This window comes from Perca fluviatilis, chromosome 8, assembly GCF_010015445.1.
Source record: "Perca fluviatilis chromosome 8, GENO_Pfluv_1.0, whole genome shotgun sequence".
NCBI classification, from domain to species: Eukaryota; Metazoa; Chordata; class Actinopteri; order Perciformes; family Percidae; genus Perca; species Perca fluviatilis.
In genome coordinates, this window is record NC_053119.1 from 12,219,635 (window position 1) to 12,238,973 (window position 19,339).

Genomic DNA, 19,339 nt, shown 5'->3' on the forward strand with positions numbered 1-19,339 from the left:
TGAAGTGTTACAATGAACTGGGAACTATCGGAGAGACATCATTTTTAATAAGTGGTCTTTCTTATTTGCCAAAGACTGATTTCTGAAATGACCACCTTTGATTTCATGTGACTGACTTTGGATTAATGGTTGTTAATTATGATAAAACAATATTCCTGATGTATGAAAAAGGGCAAATTCTTAACTATAATTCTAACACTGTAGATTTCAAAGGACTTAAAGAGATTTAGATTTCAGAATGTTTGATCCCAGTGACAAACAGGGTTATCAGTAATGTTTAAGTAAAGTTTACCTCTCTGTTCCAGAAAATCTCACTTGCTCTAGTGATCTAATTTACTGAAACAATAAAAAATGATAGCTCCAATAACTGTTATGATGCTCTGCATTCTGAAGATGAGGATGTTTCGATGTTTCTCCTGTTCTGCGTCCTCTGCCTGATGTCTTCTACTGGCTACAGTCAGCTTCCAGGACCTCCTGGTCCTAAAGGTGACATAGGATATCCTGGGCCACGTGGGCTAGCTGGGCCAGCCGGGCCACCTGGTGGGTAATATTGACTTCCACAATCACACTCCTAGGAACACTCGTTCTGCCCAGACTCTAGGCATTATTTGTCTGAATTCTGGCACCCCTCTGTTGTATTTGACAGGCAGATCAGTTTGTTTTTAACCACAAGCTCTCTCAAATCTCCCAAGAGCTTTCTGAGGTCACCTTACTTAAACAATTTCATCATTTGACTCGCTGTGTCAGCTGCAACAAGTCCTCCAAACTTGATGATGCTATATGACAATATACAGTCCTTCCAGAAATGCGGAGTTTTTTTGTGATTGTTGCAGGCGCAAATCCTTGATTATGCGGAACGTTTTCTTAAAAAATGCAATGGAATATGCAGGATATTTATGCAATTTTATGCGATGAAATTGCAGGAACTTGCAAAAACTGCGGTTTGATGAAAAAGAGAAAAAAACGTGATTCCCCCAACACCCTGCTTTTCGATGATGTTCATGTTGCGTAATTACGTCACTTCATAACGTTCCCATGGTAACAGGGGAAAGTAGCTGCTCTTGTGTGAAGTAAACGCAACATTTTTCAACTTTCTGCTAAGACACATGTGACATTTTTTGCAACGAAAATGCGGGGATTATGAAATCATGCAAGCCCTGCATATTTTGCGCAGAAATCGGCAATTTATGCAAAAAGTATGCAAAGTGCGGCGTATTTGAAAAAATAAATAGGCTATGTGGACTTTGGCTGATTATGCATTGAATTATGCGATCGCATAATCGCATTTTTCTGGAGGGACTGAATATAGGTTTATTCCTACCCTCTAACATGACCGACAGGAGCGTTTTCCATCCTCATATCTAAACCAGAAAATGTAGCAACACGGTTTTAAACGTGGTTGACATTTGAAAAGCTATGAAAAGTTAAGCACTATAATTTGTAAGTTTTCTACGGTTTTTTTTTCGCTGTATGCACCACATTGACGACTGCTGCTGTACAAGAACGCAGCTGACTGTATAAGTCGGGATTGATGGGTGGGCGTTAACACACAAGACATTCATGCCTTGGAGTGGAGTTCGTTTCCCGGGGTAAATGTGTTTTTCTTTTGAGTGTTTTTTAAAGATTATTTTTGGGGGGCTTGTTCCCTTTAATATACGGTGACAGTAGCCTGGAAATCTAGAGGCACCCTAGCGGCAGCAAATGTAATTTGCAGCCAGGGTCAGCAACTCTCCGTTGGCTTGTGTTAAGAAATACTAAAAGACGTGTTCGTTTGATTTCTGAGGAGGAAGGAGAGACTGGGTCGAATTGAAAGATTAAGCAAAAGGTTTAATGAACAACACGATGAAAACGACATGACAAAAACAATCAAACATAGAACATGAAACACTGCCAGCAGTGGACTACAAGACATGCTTCCCCTTGCGGGGTCACAGTTGCAGCCATGCGACATGACAAAACAATACACTGTAAACAGCGGACCTCAGAACCTTGTTCCCTTGTCGGGTCCCAGGCTTGCAGTCCTGAAATCATCTCCGTTTCCGAATTATATTCCTGTCTCTCAGGTTAAGGACACACCTCTGAATCTCAGATTTACTCCAGGTCACAGACAAAGGTTGTTTATCATGGTAGTGTCAATTCTGTTCAAGTTTACAGAGATACGCATTTCCTTTGTTCTAATCAAGTCTGGCCTAGCAGGGAGTGGCTCCCCAAGTTGTTTAAACAATAAGTCTTCAATAAGCTTGAGTTTGGGGTGAGGCAGACAAATGCTAATTAGTGTGGTGTGATGCAATCGGTTGATTCAGTGTTTTTTCTAGCTACAGTGTTCATTTAACTAAAAGTATATTTTTTATCAGACATCACCAATGGTTTAACTTTTTACAACCCAACACTTGCAAGCTGGAAAAACCAAATTCTGGTCAGGCCAATCACATTGGCCCTCATTTATCAACCTAACGTAGAAACCAGCGCAGATATGAGCGCAGAAATCGTCTTACGACAGGCTTCACGTGTGATTCATGAAACGTTCGTATCACACCAATCATAGCGTAAGAATGGTCGTACATTGATAAATGCAGCGGCTGGAAACGATCACTCATCGTTCATTTGCACTAACGTGTGTATTATTTGGCCGCCTGAAAACTGGTATTAAAGGCTGTAGAAAGAATGCGGGAGATCACTGATGCAAGAGATCACTGATGCAGTCAACAGTGTTGCCGTAGTAAATCGGACTCCAGCTGAAGTTTAGCCTATTTAATTTATACATCCTTGACACATTCTCTATAGTCCTAATAGTAATATACAGGCTTCTATTGCAATCTCTTAGGCCTACATGGTGTACCTATATTTAAATAAACACACGGTAGCTGAGTTTATGCAGTGTCTTTTATTTTACTCGTGTTTTTTTTTCATGAGTCAGCCCCCCGTGCTGGACCACCACCTCGACCCTGTCTCCTGACAGCAGAGGGGCTGGAAAAACAAGCCGAAATAACTCGGTCAATGGCAGAAATAAATCGTTCACGACATAGAAATGAAAACCTGAATAATAAATATAAATGTTGTGCATCGTCATGTTTCCTGTATTGAATATCATTGCCAAACATAACACTATATTAACAGGATATTATTACTCCCCACTTTTAAAAGGTAGCTATAGGCTATTTATTTATGGCACCGTGTTTTCCTGCGAGATGTTGTGCAGAACACCACAGGCTAAAACAATGTTGCAGACTTTTTCTGCCATGTATAGGGTCCCCTCCCCCCAGCTGATGCAAGCCATCTGCCCTTAAACAAGCCAATGGAGCGTTCCACCATGGCACGTGCGCGTACGTGTGCACTGTTGTACCGGCTCATAAAGGTCTTCTAAAAGAGCCAGATCTGCCATTGCTGATAAGTGATCAACTGATGACTTCTCCTTCTCCTGTTAAACTGAGTATATGCTGCACCGCAAGGCCACACTGACTCGGAATCTTGCGTACACGAGGTCAGACCAGACGTGAGATTTTATCGCAGCCTACGCTCACGTTCAAATTGATAAATGCCAAGCTTTGCGTAGGAATCGGCGTACGCCCGTCCTACGCCTGTTTTAGGTCATACGCACGTTTCATAAATGAGGGCCATTGTGTATAGAGTCGGTGGGCGGGCTTAACATAAGGACGGCAGAGTTGCAACGGTTCCGCATGAATTCCCTGCTACTTGAAAACAAAGACGATGGCTGCTGCTGCTGGCGAACAGCGGCCTTTCAAATTGGCTTTGGCCGCGACTCTGGAAGACTTGGAGTTAAGTACTGAAGTCATTCTTAAAAAAGGAAGATCTGTTCGGATTTTTGCCGACCGCTAAAGATTAATCTATCAACTAGCGTTGCTCTGGTTGGCTATGAGTGCAGAGGGAATTTGAAAGACAACTGTTTATCCTGCCCCTCGGATTGAGCCCTGCCAGTGGTGAGTTCCCAGACCCAACATCTTGATGTGGGTCTGGCTTGTCAGGCTACAGTGACAGTGGATAGACTGGAAAGGGGGAGAGAGATGGGGGATGCCACGCAGAAAAGGGCAGCAGGTCGGATTCAAACCCACGCTGCTGCAGGACTCAGCCAACATGGGGTGAACACTCTTACTGGGTGAGCTAGAGGCCACCCCTCTTTGGAGTGTTTTAATCCAAACCACTTCTTCCTAAACTTAACTAGTCGTTCTGGTGCCTAAACTTAACTTTCGTAGCCGCGTAACGCTCACTTTTTGTGGCCTAAACTTAACCATATTGGCTGACAAAACGACCGGCAGCTTGCGATGCTCTGTATAGCCGGCTCAACGTCACCAATTCTCGGGTAACTGAACCACCAACTACTGCTGATACAACGGAGCACCATGCAGAGCACCATGCGGAGCACTCTGTAGCGGCTAAACATATCTACTAACAGTGTTGGGAGTAACGCGTTATAAAAGTAATGCAATTACAGTAATGTATTCCTTTTTCCTCTAACGCAGTCATATAATGCATTACTAATAAAATTTCAGTAATACCCGTTACAATCTCAGTAACGTGAGTTACAACGACATTTAGTGCTGTTTTTTTTTTTAACTTCACTAACACCGCAAAACATTTCGGCACAGAAAAAAAGCCTGAGTGTTATTTCCTGTTGCTGGAATTCAATGGTTGAAATAACTGCAGAGACAGATACATTTGCGAGATGGACATTATTTTCAGGAGGTTTTTACGCTGAGTTGAAACAAGCTGTCCCGTCACTGTTCCCGTGGTCAGAGCCAGAACGAGAGACTGTAGGCTAACGGATAACATCTGTGTCCCAATAGGTACGTCAGCACAGACAGCAGCTTACAGATATACAGGTGAAACTCAGAAAATTAGAATATCGCACAAAAGTTCATTTATTTCAGTAATTCAACTTAAAAAGTGAAACTAAGATATTATTATAGACTCATTACATGCAAAGCGAGAAATTTCAAGCCTTTATTTGTTATAATTGTGCTGATTATGGCTTACAATTTATGAAAACCCAAAATTAAAAATTTCAGAAAATTAGAATATTGTGAAAAGGTTCAATATGGTAGGGTCAAAGTGTCCCACTATAATCAGCTAAATAATCCAAAAGCCCTGCAAAGGGTTCCTGGGCCTTTAAATGGTCTCTCAGTCTGGTTCAGTAGAATTCACAATCATGGGGAAGACTGCTGACCTGCCAGTTGTGCAGAAAACCATCATTGACACCATCCACAAGGAGGGAAAGCCTCAAAAAGGTAACTGCAAAAGAAGTTGGATGTTCTCAAAGTGTTGTATCAAAGCACATTAATAGAAAACCACCACACACAGACAGATCCTGGACATGGGCTTGTCAAGCCGCTCCTGAACAACAAACAACTTCAGAAGCGTCTTAACTGGGCTAAACTGGTCTGTTGCTCAGTGGTCCAAAGTCCCCTTTTCTGATGAGAGCAAATTTTGCATCTGATTCGGAAACCAAGGTCCCAGAGTCTGGAGGAAGAATGGAGATGCTTGAATCCAAGATGCTTGAAGTCCAGTGTGACGTTTCCATAGTCTGTGTTGATTTGGGGAGCCATGTCATCTGCTGGTGTTGGTCCACTGTGCTTTATTAAGTCCAGAGTCAACGTGGCCGTCTAACAGTACATTTTAGAGCACTTCATGTTTCCTTCAGCAGACAAGCTTTATGGAGATGCTGACTTCATTTTCCAGCAGGACTTGGCACCTGCCCACACTGCCAAAAGTACCAAAACCTGGTTCAGTGACCATGGGATTACTGTGCTCGATTGGCCAGCAAACTCGCCTGACCTGAACCACACACAGAATCTATGGGGCAGTGCCAAGAGAAAGATGAGAGACATGAGACCGAACAATGCCGAAGAGCTGAAGGCCGCTACTGAAGCATCCTGGTCTTCTATATAACACGTCAGCACTGCCACAGGCTGATAGCATCCATGCCATGCCGCATTGAGGCAGTAATTCATGCAAAAGGGGCCCAAACCAAGTACTGAGTACATATGCATGATTATACTTTTCAGATGGCCGACATTTCTGAATTTAAAAAATGTTTTTTTTATTGATTTCATGTAATATTCAAAGTTTCGGAGATTTAAAATTTGGGGTTTTCATAAGCTGTAAGCCATAATCATCAAAATTATAACAAATAAAGGCTTGAAATATCTCGCTTTGCATGTAATGAGTCTATAATAATATATTAGTTTCACCTTTTAGGTTGAATTACTGAAATGAATGAACTTTTGCACGATATTCTAATTTTCCGAGTTTCACCTGTAATCATGTTGGGAATTAATGTTTAGGCTTGCTACATGTAAATACTAGCATTACATTTTATCAGCGGTGGAAAGTAACTATACCGTACAAGGTAGGCCTACTTTGAGTATAGAGTATTTTCATTTTCTCCTACTTTATACTTTTACTCCTATTATATGTTTTGCTTGACTATTTATTTTAAAGCTTTAGTTACTTTGCAGATTCAGATTAATAATACAAAATATTATGAATAAATTGTGATTAACTATAGTGGATAAAGATGAGTATTTGTTGATCCCATGGTGAAATTTACAAGCTACCTGCCAATTCATACTTCCGCTTTTATTTAGGTTTAGGCAATTCAACTTTTTAAACTTTTTAACACTTCATCTCTGATTGTGAGATAAGACTCATATACATCACAACTGCACTAAATGCACCTTGCACAATAGTTTTATCTACATCTTTATCAATACTAGTGAAACAGTTGTACATTGTTTTATTGTTGTATTGTATTGTATATATATTTTTTTTATTCTATTCTATTATTATTTCATTTATATTGTATCCTATTATTTAAGGTATATTCTGTATGAGTGCTCTGTTTCTGATATTTTGCTGCTCCAACACCGTAATTTCCCTTTTTTTGGGGGGGGGAAATAAAAATCTATCTATCTATCTATCTATCTATCTATCTATCTAGGTTAAATTAACTCAAAAGTAATGCAAAAGTGAACAGGTGCATGGGTTTTGGAATAAAACAACATCAATAATATCTGATGCGATAGGATGTCGAATTCCTACTGACCTGATTGTTTTGTTACTTAATGACAACTCTAAATTACATCGGCTTGGGAGAAAGAAGAAAGTTTGGCTAGCCGGCTCAACCGCGACCAAGAAAATGATAGCTCAACGCTGGCTTCCCCCCCCCCCCCACTCGCTTTGTATAAAACAGTGGTTGGCGTATTTTCTAGACATAGTTATGCTTGAGCTCTCTACAGCAAGGATTAACAAAGCCAAATCATCGACTATATATCTATGGAAAAACGCAAAAGCACAAGTATCAGTCCTAATGACCTCAGAATCACAAAAATCAGAGGAGAGTGACTAGACAAGGTGTGGTGGGTGAGAGCGGGTGGATGTTCTTGTTCAAGTGTGTTTGTCTGTTCTGTTGTTATTGTTTAAAATGAAATACTAAATAAAAAATGTATCTTAAAAAAAAAAAAGTAATGCAAAAGTAGTGTAAAGCAGTACAAGACAATATTGTAATATAACTTACTCTTAAATGACAGTAACTTGTAATCAATAATGTATTACATTTTGGAAGTAACTTGCCCAACACTGTCTACCAATTGCCGCTGATACAGCCGAGCTGTGACGGAGGTCTGTAGCGGCTTAAAACAACTAGCAACTGCCGCTCCTAGTTTACGATATATACGATATCTTACATTTTGGTGAGCATACATTTTCGTACGATATCATACGAACCCGTTCATGAGAATGCCTTTCATTGTGAAACGATCACATTTTGGTTAGGTTTAGGCTCCAAAACTACTTTTATGCTCACATAATGCTAATTTTCAAGTTCATAGTTGTATTTAGAGCATGTACCAGAATAGGTTTACATGGTTTATTTTCAAAAAACACCATATTTTTTATTGTTGTACTGCACATTGCTGCAGCTCCTCTTTTCACCCTGTGTGTTGAGCTCTCTGTTTTAGCTGCAGAGTGAGGCATCTCACTTCTGTTCCATCTTTGTTGGGAGTCGCACATGCGCAGTAGCTAGGTAAGGACTACTAGCCAGTCAGTTACAGAGTATGAGAGCGTGCCACTCTAGCAGCTAGGCGAGCATTACAGTCCCTCCAGAAAAATGTGATTATGCGATCGCATAATTCAATGCATAATCAGCCAAAGTCCGCATATTCATGTGGGGGCCGCATTTTTTCAAATATGCCGCACTTTCGCCGCATAAATTGTCGATTTCAGCGCAAAATATGCGGTGCTTGCATGATTTCATAATCCCCGCATTTTCGTTGCAAAAAAGTCAGAAAACGCAGTCTGGAGAGTGACACACGAATGTTCTCTGAATGCTTACATCATTTGTCAGATATAGAAAGGTCTTGTATGATCCTTGCAAGTCTTGCTTTAATTGAACTTTTTTCATGTGTCCTATGTTTGTCTTATGCTGGGAGAAAGTACATGTAAGTGGGTAGCGGGACAGTGAAACTGTAGAAAAAAACTCATCCTTATGCATTCTCACGTTATTATCTGTTAATGAATTAAAGATCGAGTTTAGAAAAAATTGCTTTTAGACCTTTTCGCTTTCAAGTGTAAGTTTTCCCAAAACTATTTTCCCTGTTATTTAAATATAAAAAAAAACTGCTTCAGCACCATGGCGTTATTATTGTTCATATCATTCTTATATGAAAAAGAATTAAAGTAATCAACAAATGAAATACTGTGCACAAGTAAATAGAAACAAGAAAGTGTATTCTTCTTAAAGTGTATGTCTCAATAATGTACAGAAGCGAGGTACTTTCATTCGTTTATGTAACTGTCAGGATGAACTGACATGTTTGTTAGTTTGGCTGCCTCTAAAGGGCAGGGATCTTTGGGAATCTCACCATTTGATTCAGAATCAATTTCTGATTCAAAATTACTTGAATTAAAGCTATAATGTGTAGTTTATGTCGCCCCCATTCGAAATTCTAAGTAATGACATCACCACTGTTGGAATTCCATACAGTTGCATCCACATGATAGCCTGACATGGTCCTACTCAGATTTCCCGACCTCGAATTTTGTGGGCGGGGCTAAGTTCGGCTGGCATCCAGGCTATCCACATGACACAAGCCTTCCATAATCCCACGCCTCCTCCATGCAGTTGCTAGTAGCTGAGGATGGGTTAAAAAAACATGATGGACTCTTCAGAGGAGGTCATTATCTTCACTGGAATTTCTGCACGCGACGGTAGCTGGAGGACACCATTTTCTAAACATTGCTATAGGCTACTGAGAAATACAGTGTTTTGTGAATTAACTTAATTAACTTTGTATCAACTCAGTTGGCAATGAATTAAATGTAACGGATGTTCATTCATTTATAAAAAGTTATGCACTAAAGCTTCAAGAAATAGAAATGTAGGAAAGCTTTTTGCACAATTCTTTTGTCAGGCATGTGCGTAGGATGTGACCAAAAGTCGCAGGTCAGGAGCTTAGAAAATACAACATTTCGGAAGGTCTAAGACCAAAACGTATTTTCTAAATAACTAATTGCTTGCTTAATGGTCAGTGTTCGGGATTCTTTCTAAGCTCCTGATGTGCTAAAGCTTTAAAAAATAGAAATGGGACACTTTTTCAAATACTTCCTCTACTGCACTGTATCCCAAACTATGGTGTCAACCTTTGTCCCTCCTGTAGCTAATTTGTACAATATTTCAGCAGATCAGTTGTCCAATGAATTGCAAATGAAAACATAACTGGCATTCAAGCTTACTGATATTAAGAAAGGTCACTTTCTGACCGAACAAATAAAGGAGAGAAAAGTGTGTGCAGCTGTTTTTATTTGAAAAAGCTAACTGCAACCATTTGGAAACGTGTTACAGTCTTCTTCCTTTTACTGAAATAATGAATAATGAAAGAAAGCTTACTTTACTGACCACCACCACTGGCTGTAATGTATTGGCTCTTTTGTAGAAGAGGACATTGGTCTACATGTTCCACAGTTCACAAATGTTATATCCCAAGCAGTGGTGAATATATAATCTTTCGCACCCCTACCAGGAAAAAACCTTTTTATTCACAAGGCTGTACGGGTGCAGGTCCTCTGAAAAAGAAGAAGCTATGGACAGAGTTATTTTCTTCTCTGAGCTGGCTAGAAGTTTTGTTAAGTGATTGAGTGTGTGGTGAATGACAGCCTCGTTTACTTGTGCAAGGGTTCGATGTGCCACTTCAATAACTTTAGTCTCCATGTCACACACTGTTTTCCCAAACTACTTTATACTTATTAAATCCAAATTGTGTCCAAACACCTGCCTTTACTGAAGATAGAAGACTCTTCTGTGGGCATAAATTACTAGTGTGTGCACTGTGTACTCGCAAGGCTTTGGTCTTGAACAGGCTTCATTTCACTGTCGAGAAGAAAGCAAATAACTTACAAATAGAAGCTGCAAAGAGAGAACATTTCTGTCAACATATGGTGTTTCTGTGACATTAGGCCTAGATGTTCTACCACAGATAGTGAGAGTACTGCTCTGGAGTGCCTTCCAGCCATAGTATCAAACTGCCAAGCAGGATGCAGTGCCAGTGACAATCCAAGAAATAAAATGGAGTTAAAATATAGGGGCACAATGTATTGTATAAAATATATGACTTGAAACTAGGCAATATATATAACTTAAAACTAAGCAACTTACAACTGTCACAGAATAATGAGGGTGTATGAATCATGACATGTTTGTTATTTTATATATAGAATTTCAAAGGTATGGTAATACATTTTGAAAATATATTTGTAATTTAAAGGTCCAATATGTAATATATTTACTGTAATAAATCCAAAAATGACCCCAATGCGTCATCAAATGTTAAAGAAACATGCTAAGTTGAAATACTATCTTTTCTGACAACAATGCTAACGCCAGCACTTTTGAAATTTCCGTTCCGTGACGGAATTTCTGTTTATGTTTTGATCTGTGTGTTGTCAACTGCCCAGTTTGACAGCCAGGCCGGGTTGCCAGACATACCTGTAAAAACGTAAACCCAGCGCGCTACAGCTGTAAGGTTAGTACAGCCATGAAAGCAGCAAACAAACGAACGAACGGGATAAACGGAGAAAGATTCTACCTGCCCTAAAAAAAAACGTTGTATTTCTAACAGTTGTGTGACCAGAGATGTAACAAACCCCTGGTAAATATTGGAGGTGTATTTGAAAGATGGAGACAGCTTAGAGCCCAAAAGGATGCAGAGTTGGCTTATTTCCTCCTGAACAGGTAAACATTAGCTTCAGGCTAATTTATCACAGCCACTAGGGACGGGCATTTTATGTCATTTCAACATTTGTGTATTTACATTGAATTATATAGCTAGAGTACCCGAGTTGGTTTCTCGCAAAAACAATTGGGGACACAGCCAGTAAAGTGATCCCGACTGGTCCTGGCTAGTCCTGGCTAACACTGCCATGCTAACCCTGCTAACTGCTAACGTTACCGGAAGACCAGGCAAGCGGGCCATGGCTGTTTACAAAGTGTAGTTCAGCGGCCGGAGCCGACAATGGTGAGTTATTTTAAGCCAGGAGAGGGGGTCTGTAAATTGGGAAGAGAGGACTGTGAGTTTGCAGTGTGTTTAGCGATTGTTGCCGTAATTCTAAGCCAGTGAAGTGTGTTCAGTCGGCAATGTAGTGGTATTTTTAGCGGTTCCTATTGTAATTCTCAGCCGAGGAAGTGTGCCTGCCTGGCATGTGGAGAGGACGGCGAGGTTGTGGGGTTTTCGGTGGTTCCTACTGTAATTCTAAGCCGAAAAAGTGTGTCTGTCAGTTGGGTACAGAGCTCCTCGTGAGCACGGGCTTTTATGACTGTCAATCATGGATGTATTAAGAGAACTGTCAATATAGCCAGCAATGTCTGGCTATGTGAGACTCGTCTAGCAACATTGTTGTGGATGCTGTGGTCTCAGCCTGGCAACCTCCGTGAACTTCGAGTCTGGGGAGGAGGGGGCGGGGGAGACGACTCTCTCCAGTATTTTGAATTTTTACTGCAGTAACTTTTTTAAACACTAGCTGTCAATATTACATATTGGACCTTTAATATGCTCTGCTATTGTTGGCCTCAAAAAAAGATTATAATTTTTCAATTCAATTTAATTCAATTCAATTTTATTTATAGTATCAAATCATAACAAGAGTTATCTCAAGACACTTTACAGATAGAGTAGGTCTAGACCATACTCTATAATTTACAAAGACCCAACAATTCCAGTAATTCCCCAAGAGCAAGGATTTAGTGTGACAGTGGTGAGGAAAAACCTCCTTTTAGGGAGAAACCTCGGACAGACCCAGGCTCTTGGTAGGAGGTGTCAGAATCTCTTGTCCATGAGTTCTACCTAATATCTCAGTCATTTTTCTTTGGAAGCAGCGAAGAAGCAGGACACCCAGCAGATCACTCCTCATTTATAAAGTGAGTTCTTTTCTGTTTATTTTTACTCTTTGGTACTAAATGTAGTGTAAGACCTTTTTAATAATTTTATAGCAGCATAACGACTGTTTATAGTGCTGTGAAATACATCAACTAGAAGTATAACTTATATATATTTTTTTTTTCATATTTGGAAATGAAATTAAGCTGCAAATTGTTTTATGCGTTTAGCTGGTAACAGTTGTTTGGAATATCTCCAAAGTCCATATCCATAAATATGTGCATGGAACATATCATTAGTTTACAACAAGCTAGGAACTACTTGAGACATGTAGCTTGCAATAAGTGGTACTTATTATAGTCTCTGTTGTGAATGAATACATTTGATTTCATCTTATACACTTTGAAGAACCGATTATGGTTGTAAATTATGATGAAAAATATTTCTGATGTAGCCCTATATAGGAAAGTTCTCAACTTTATTTCATATATCTGCACTGAGAAGATGAGGATGCATCTCCTGTTCTGCATCCTCTGTGTGATGGCTCCTCTTGGCAACAGTCAGTGTCCATGTCTTCCTGGTCCCAAAGGTGAGAGAGGGCTCCCTGGGCTCCATGGGCTAGATGGGCCAGTTGGGCGACCAGGGAGAGATGGTTTGCCTGGACTACAAGGTGTGTATTATCAACTTCACCATAATAGTGTTCCAAAGATTATTATTAATGTTATTTCTGACCAAACTTGGGCCATCTCTTGTGTGAATTCTGGCACCTTTTAGTTGGACAGGCAAATTAGTTTGTTTTGTAGACACAATCCAATCTGCCTCCAACCTCCCATGTTCCTTCCATGTCACATTCCTTATATTTTTTTTCTTCAATTGGCTCTTTGTGTCAGCTGAGCTTGCATGACATTTACTATAGTCTTGTTTATTTCCCTGCTCTGCCGGGATTTCAGGAAGTCCTGGAAGTCCTGGAAGACCTGGAACTCCTGGAAGTCCTGGAACTCCTGGAAGTCCTGGAAAGCCAGGAAGGCCAGGATATCCTGGACCTCATGTATTGTGTGATCAAGGTAATACACTTGATGAATTTTGTGTTTAGCTTGAGCAAATTTTTGTTCCTTGATCATGTTGCAAAGACATTTCAGCACACATGGACACACTAGTTGTTGGACAAGGGGGCAGACACAAAAAGATGAACACCCGTACATTGCATTCCATTCCACCGCAACACCGTTGTAGACGTTCACTGTGCAGCAACTGAGTGAAACGAGTTTGACCCTAGACATCACTGGGTAATAAACAACCTATATCCTTGTATGGTTTGGAGGACTTGTTGCATTTTAAGACATTTTAACAATGTAATTTAAACGTTTTTTTTTTTTGGATAGAGCATATCAGAAACAAATTATTATTACAAGCGTAGTATTTTATGATTTATCATATCTGGATTGGATCTTTTAAGAAAAGCAATAAATACTTAAATTTGAGAAGCTACATTTTAGGCGATTTTGTCTGTTGTCTGTTTCCTTCCGTTTAAATTTTAAACTCCAGTTGATTTATGAGTACTATGGTTAAAGCAACACTATGTAACTTTTCCCGCTTCGGTCCCCCTACAGGTTGTCTCATTGGAACTAGAGCTGCAGCTGAGAGTCAGAACTAAACAGGGGGAAGCAGCGTTCAGTTTTTGTGCTCCACATATTTGGAAGAAACTCCCAGAAACCTGTAGGTCCGCTGCAACTCTCAGTTCTTTTAAATCTAAGCTAAAGACCTATCTTTTTGATGTTGCTTTTCTTTAAATAATCTATTTTATTAACTTTAATTTGTTATACTGCACTGTAACTTTTATTCTTATACTGCCCTATCAATTGTATTCTTGTCTTTTAATGTTTTTAATTTGTTTATTAATGTTTTTAAATTGTTTTAAATTGTTTTCTAACTGCTCTTTAATGTTTTATGTAAAGCACTTTGAATTGCCCTGTTGCTGAAATGTGCTATACAAATAAAGCTGCCTTGCCTTGCCTTGCCTTGCCTTGCCTTGCCTTGCCTTGCCTTGCCTTGCCTTGCCTTGCCTTGCCTAAAAGTTACATAGTGTTGCTTTAACTGCTCCTCAAATCTCTGCAGGGTAAATCGAGACAGCTAGCTAGACTATCTGTCAATCTGACAATCTGAGTTTTCTGTTGCACGACTAAAACAACTTTTAAACGTACAAGTTCCTTCCTGAGGCTATTTTGCAGCGGCTCCGTCCGGCGCTTAGCACCACCCGTGACGAATGTGATTGGTTTAAAGAAATGCCAATAAAACAGGGCACATTTCTCTCCCATCCTGAAATGCTGTGTGGACTAGCCAGACCCTCCTCCACAGCGCTGAGGAAGAAGGTCTGGCAATGCGAGATTAGGTTAACCTGATCTGTTTGATCCAGATGCTGCTGGTTCCAGTTGCCTGGACCTCAAACCGGTAAAGGAGAGCCTTGCTAAAGTAGAGCTTGGTAAGTATTATAATCAAGGACTACAAGGGAGTGTTCCATGAAGTAAGCACATGTTGATGGTGATTAATTACAACTGTTCAAGAGACAGTGCTTTGATACATGTTTCCATATTCATGCTGCTGAACAACACCATTAGCAAGTGGTCAACATATTTACAGTTTTTAGTGTTTCCCCTGGAAATGTCCATTATGTTATGTTGAACTTGCAATTTATTTTTATTTTTTTATGCATGACATTTTCATTCCCATGCTTTGTCAAATTGGTGAATGTGTTTCGTAATTTGCCCCACCCCATTTGCATGTGTTTTCTTAAGTTTCAGTGCATCTGGCTCTCACATCCACTCAGAGTTTATATAAATGTGTCAACATATTCCTGATAATACTCTTTTCTTTCTTCAGCCATGAACTATGACTTTGTCCGAAGAGTTGGTCAGAAATACTTTGTGTCCTACAAGAAGAGAGACTCTTTCTCTACGGCCGTCGAGTTCTGCTCCCAACGAGGCTTAGAGCTGGCTTTGCCCCAGAACGAGGACGAGAACAACATACTCACTCAGTTCTTTGGGGACGTTTACAAAACGGCCTGGATCAACGTCAACAATAACAAAGCTGAGGGGAATTTTGAGACCGATATGAAAAACCGACCTCTGACCTTTACCAAATGGGGAGAAGGGCAGCCAGACAAATCCATCCAGGATCCAGGCTGCACCATGCTGTCAGAAAACGCAGTCTGGAGAGTGACACACGAATGTTTCCTGAATGCTTACATCATTTGTCAGTTATAGAAAGTTGTTGTATGCTTGCAAGTCATGTTTTAATGTTGCTTTAAAGAAATGTACAGTCTCTTATAATATCCAGAGAATCAAAAATAATGACCTTAACCTTATATTTCTTTCTTTTCTATCTTTACCTTCCTCATTTTGATAAAACTTCTTCAAGGTCAGGTTTAGGAACAATAACTCGATGTAATCATTTCCCACCACCATCCTTGTGATGTATCTTAATCCCTCCTTAAAATAGCCACTTGATTGCATCAGCAATGTGGCATTATTATTCTTATAACATAATAACATATTCCTCTACTAAAACGAATTTAAGCAAATGATTATACTAATACTTTACATGGCTATGTAAAGTGTGTAAGATCTTTTCAAATGGGGTGTTTTAAAAGCGACGTAATAAAGCATACAGCAGTGATGCGGTCTCATTTCATTCATGCATTTATTTTAATTAATCCCATAATTTGTAGTTCAAGTGGTTTGGCTGCCAAAGCTTATCTATGAACTTTCAAACTATTGCTGTTTAAAAAGAAAGAGGCTTTTTTTTTGTGTGTGTTATATAGAGATTTCACATGTTATTAATTTTCTCTTTAATGTAACCTTCATTAACTAAAACAAAATCCAGCCATGTCTAACTATCTAATCTCAACAAGCTCCAAATCGTTCTGCTTTGTTGAACTTTCTCATGTAGCCTATGTCATTTGATAATTATTTGGAACATCTGACCAGCAGTGATCTCAGGCCACAATCAGCAGAGTTTCATTCTGAGTTGCATATTAGCTCTCACAGCAAATGATGACGGAGATAAGGCAATTTTTATTTCATTTATTTTTATTTTATATTTAATCAGTTAGTAGATGTTGATGTGGGAAGAAACCGGAGCACCCGGGGTAAACCCATACTTAGCGCCACAGTAGACACGACACAAACTCAGAAAGGCTCAGGACCAATCACCGACCCCTCGCCTTCCAGCTGTGAGGTCCCACTGTTGACCACTGAGGTGGCCCTGAGAGCTCAAGTCCTGCCCCCCATCTAGGTAACCTCCTGCTCCATTGGTCACCCAGTGGAGGAGACGGTAACCTGGATGTGAGGCAGGACTGGAGCCCTTTGCTGCAAATGTTTTTTTTTTTTTTCAATCATTTCTTGAATGTGGGAGAAACACTCGGAGCACCCGGAGAAAACCCTAACTTAGTAGAAAAAACATTACATCGGCATAACTCCAGCTCTACGTCTGCAGATGTGGGAGATAGCTTTTCCCACAGATAGGAAGAACCCACAGATGGTGCTATGCTTTTTTGGTGGTGTCGTCAGGTAATCTTTGACAGAGGAGGCAATACATTTTTCCAGGGCTGGATCTTCTAGACGCATGGCGATCAGCACCTCGTCTACACAGCCCCACTTCTTACACAAGTCCTGGAAAATGGCCTTGTCAAGGTTTTTAAACGTTTTTTGGGTAGTATCAAAATCTACACCCTTGACTTCGGCCCATGTTCTATTAGACAGATGGGAAACGTTGGCCTCTGGGTTTCCAATAGACCAGTTCACTTTTGCTTTCCTGTATGTTCGCGAAACCAGCTTCTCTGTGAATATCTTGATGATTGCGTTCCTACGTTCTTCCTGTGCTGTTGCATCCTGTGCAGGTACGGGACGTGTCTCCTCACATACTGAGCTGGGAGCTGGAGCAGTCGCCAAAGGCTTCTCGCTGATGGTGACCTTCGGTAGCTGTGGTACTGCCAGTGACTCTTCTTTCAATATTTTGTTAGCCACCCTATTACTGTGGCTGCCGATCTGAGTGTTCAGCCACCACCCTATCAGTCCCATGAAATTCCACACTTTGTTTCGAATTTCAGCATACAGGTCAGCATGTGAATCAGGAACAATCGCATTACTGCATGACTTCCCTCTTATTGGTTCTGGGATCAAATCGGACGCCATTCCATGTGTGATGTCCCCGTAGAGGAGATCAGTAAATTCCTGTGTGAATATTAGGATTTTACCGGGGGTCATATTGTTGAACTTCTGAATCATGTTAACCACATTTTCACCCTGTGGTTTGTTATTATCCTCAGTCTGAAGCAGAGAGTCAAACTTCTCTATGGCTGTCTGTCTTGAGTGCTCGCTTTCAACGTTTGACTCTTTGTGGAATTTTGCCTTGAGATCCTCCAATACACGATAATACCAAGCTTTGGCCAAGCGCATTGTTAAAAAGGACTTGATCTTGCTCACTATTGCTCTTACTAACAGCTTGAGCTTCTGTTGACATATTGGACTTGCAGCTTCTGCCCCGTCCAAACTCTTAATTTGACTTATTGACCGAGCGATGTCTTCTGCAACATCTTCAATCTCCCGAGAGCATTCAGATCGTATCAGCTGATACTTGAAGTCCGGCACTTGATCCAAAAGAGGATCAATTATCGTCATCACCTCCTTCCTGATTATTTCTTCGACAGCCGTCATTGTTGGAATCTCAATCACACTGTCCTCTGATGAGATGTTCTCCGGGATTTCTGGTTCCACAGTTGTAACTGGTGATTGTAGGCAGTCATCTGTGTCTTCCGGGTCCATGCCTTCGGCCTCATGTTCTGTCTGGTCATCAGTGTCTTCCGGCTCCATATCTTCTGTCACTTCTCCCTGGAAGGGCGTCTGTTCTCTTTTCTGCGTAGGACTGGTATGACTCGTTGTCTCCATACAGGTTTGAGCCGAGCACAAAGTTTTTATCTTGGCTGTGAGCGCTTTTACCATTTTGCAGACATGACCAACCATAGCATTAAGCCTGCGAGGGGGAGTGATGTGCTGAATTATCACCGGCTCTGTAGCGCACATAGTAGCGGAGAGAGCAGATTTGACACTTTCTGCAACCTCTGAACCGACCAAACCTGTCAAGCGCTGTGAGCTGACACACTCGACTCGTTCCTCAGCATTCAGAGCCCCGGCAAAACTCCGAAAGAGTATGTCGCCCAGACTGGACATAACGCGCTCCTCAGAAACCACCCACCCCTCAGGCGCCGCAGCATTTTTGCTCCTAAGATTCGTCAACCAGACTTTTGACAACAGCGTTATTATGTCCAAAAGCAGGTCAGCCACCATAATTTTAGTGGCATCATCAGGGGTGCAGGATTTCAACGATTCCCACTGTTCCGGTGTTATCCTTTTAAAAAAGGATTTGATCAGTGGGTGAACACTATCTCCTGTAACCTCAGGCATGTCCTCTGTCTGTGATAGTTCTGGTCCAGACATGATCATTGTTAAAATAGACTGTACTGGTTTTAGTTCAGTGACTTTTTCTGTTCCAGCACTGTGTGAGATTTAAAAAAAAGTCCTGTTTTGTGTTTCAAGGACTCGTTTACTCTTCTTGCAGTGGTATTGAAAGAGGTTTAGCAGCCTACAGATTTTAGATCAGTGTTGTATTGAATTCTAATCTGGTCTCAAAATAATCTTGTTTCAGCTCTACGAACAGAAATAGGAGTGAATGTAATTTCTCTGTAATTTCTCTATATTCTAAAGACAGTTGTATTCACGCATCACATCAGAAAGGATCAAAGCCTTTTTAGAATCTGATGTCAGAGATCAAAACCCAGCACAGCCAACCAATGGCTGCAGCTGAGCACCGTTGCTAGGCAACTGCACCACCCTGTGGCTGGCTTCTCATCTGACAACATAGCTAAACAGTGGGGTCAAAGAAAAGATTCCATTCATTTTCTC

At 40.6% G+C, this 19,339-nt stretch overlaps 1 protein-coding gene across 3 annotated transcripts; it reads left to right on the top strand.

The window, feature by feature from the left end:
* The first annotated feature begins 414 nt into the window (after nucleotides 1–414).
* On the top strand, nucleotides 415–16,055 carry LOC120563487 (mannose-binding protein C-like). 3 transcript variants are annotated; one of them, XM_039807667.1, is made up of 5 exons: nucleotides 12,282–12,424; nucleotides 12,838–13,053; nucleotides 13,334–13,447; nucleotides 14,797–14,862; nucleotides 15,261–16,055. In XM_039807667.1, exons 2-5 carry the CDS (start codon nucleotides 12,888–12,890, stop codon nucleotides 15,641–15,643), a joined length of 729 nt encoding a protein of 242 aa, XP_039663601.1. In that variant the 5' UTR covers nucleotides 12,282–12,424; nucleotides 12,838–12,887; the 3' UTR covers nucleotides 15,644–16,055. The 3 variants fall into 3 exon arrangements, with proteins under 3 accessions (XP_039663603.1, XP_039663601.1, XP_039663602.1); XM_039807668.1 differs by having other exon boundaries at nucleotides 12,887–13,053; XM_039807669.1 differs by lacking the exons at nucleotides 12,282–12,424; nucleotides 12,838–13,053; nucleotides 13,334–13,447 and adding an exon at nucleotides 415–540.
* Nucleotides 16,056–19,339: the final 3,284 nt, after the last annotated feature.

Coding starts and splice junctions, on each gene's coding strand:
- LOC120563487 (XM_039807667.1), top strand. CDS start 12,888: ATGAGGATGCATCTCCTGTTCTGCATCCTCTGTGTGATGGCTCCTCTT. Junction 13,054..13,333: donor TGGTTTGCCTGGACTACAAG/GTGTGTATTATC, acceptor CCGGGATTTCAG/GAAGTCCTGGAAGTCCTGGA. Junction 14,863..15,260: donor CCTTGCTAAAGTAGAGCTTG/GTAAGTATTATA, acceptor TTCTTTCTTCAG/CCATGAACTATGACTTTGTC.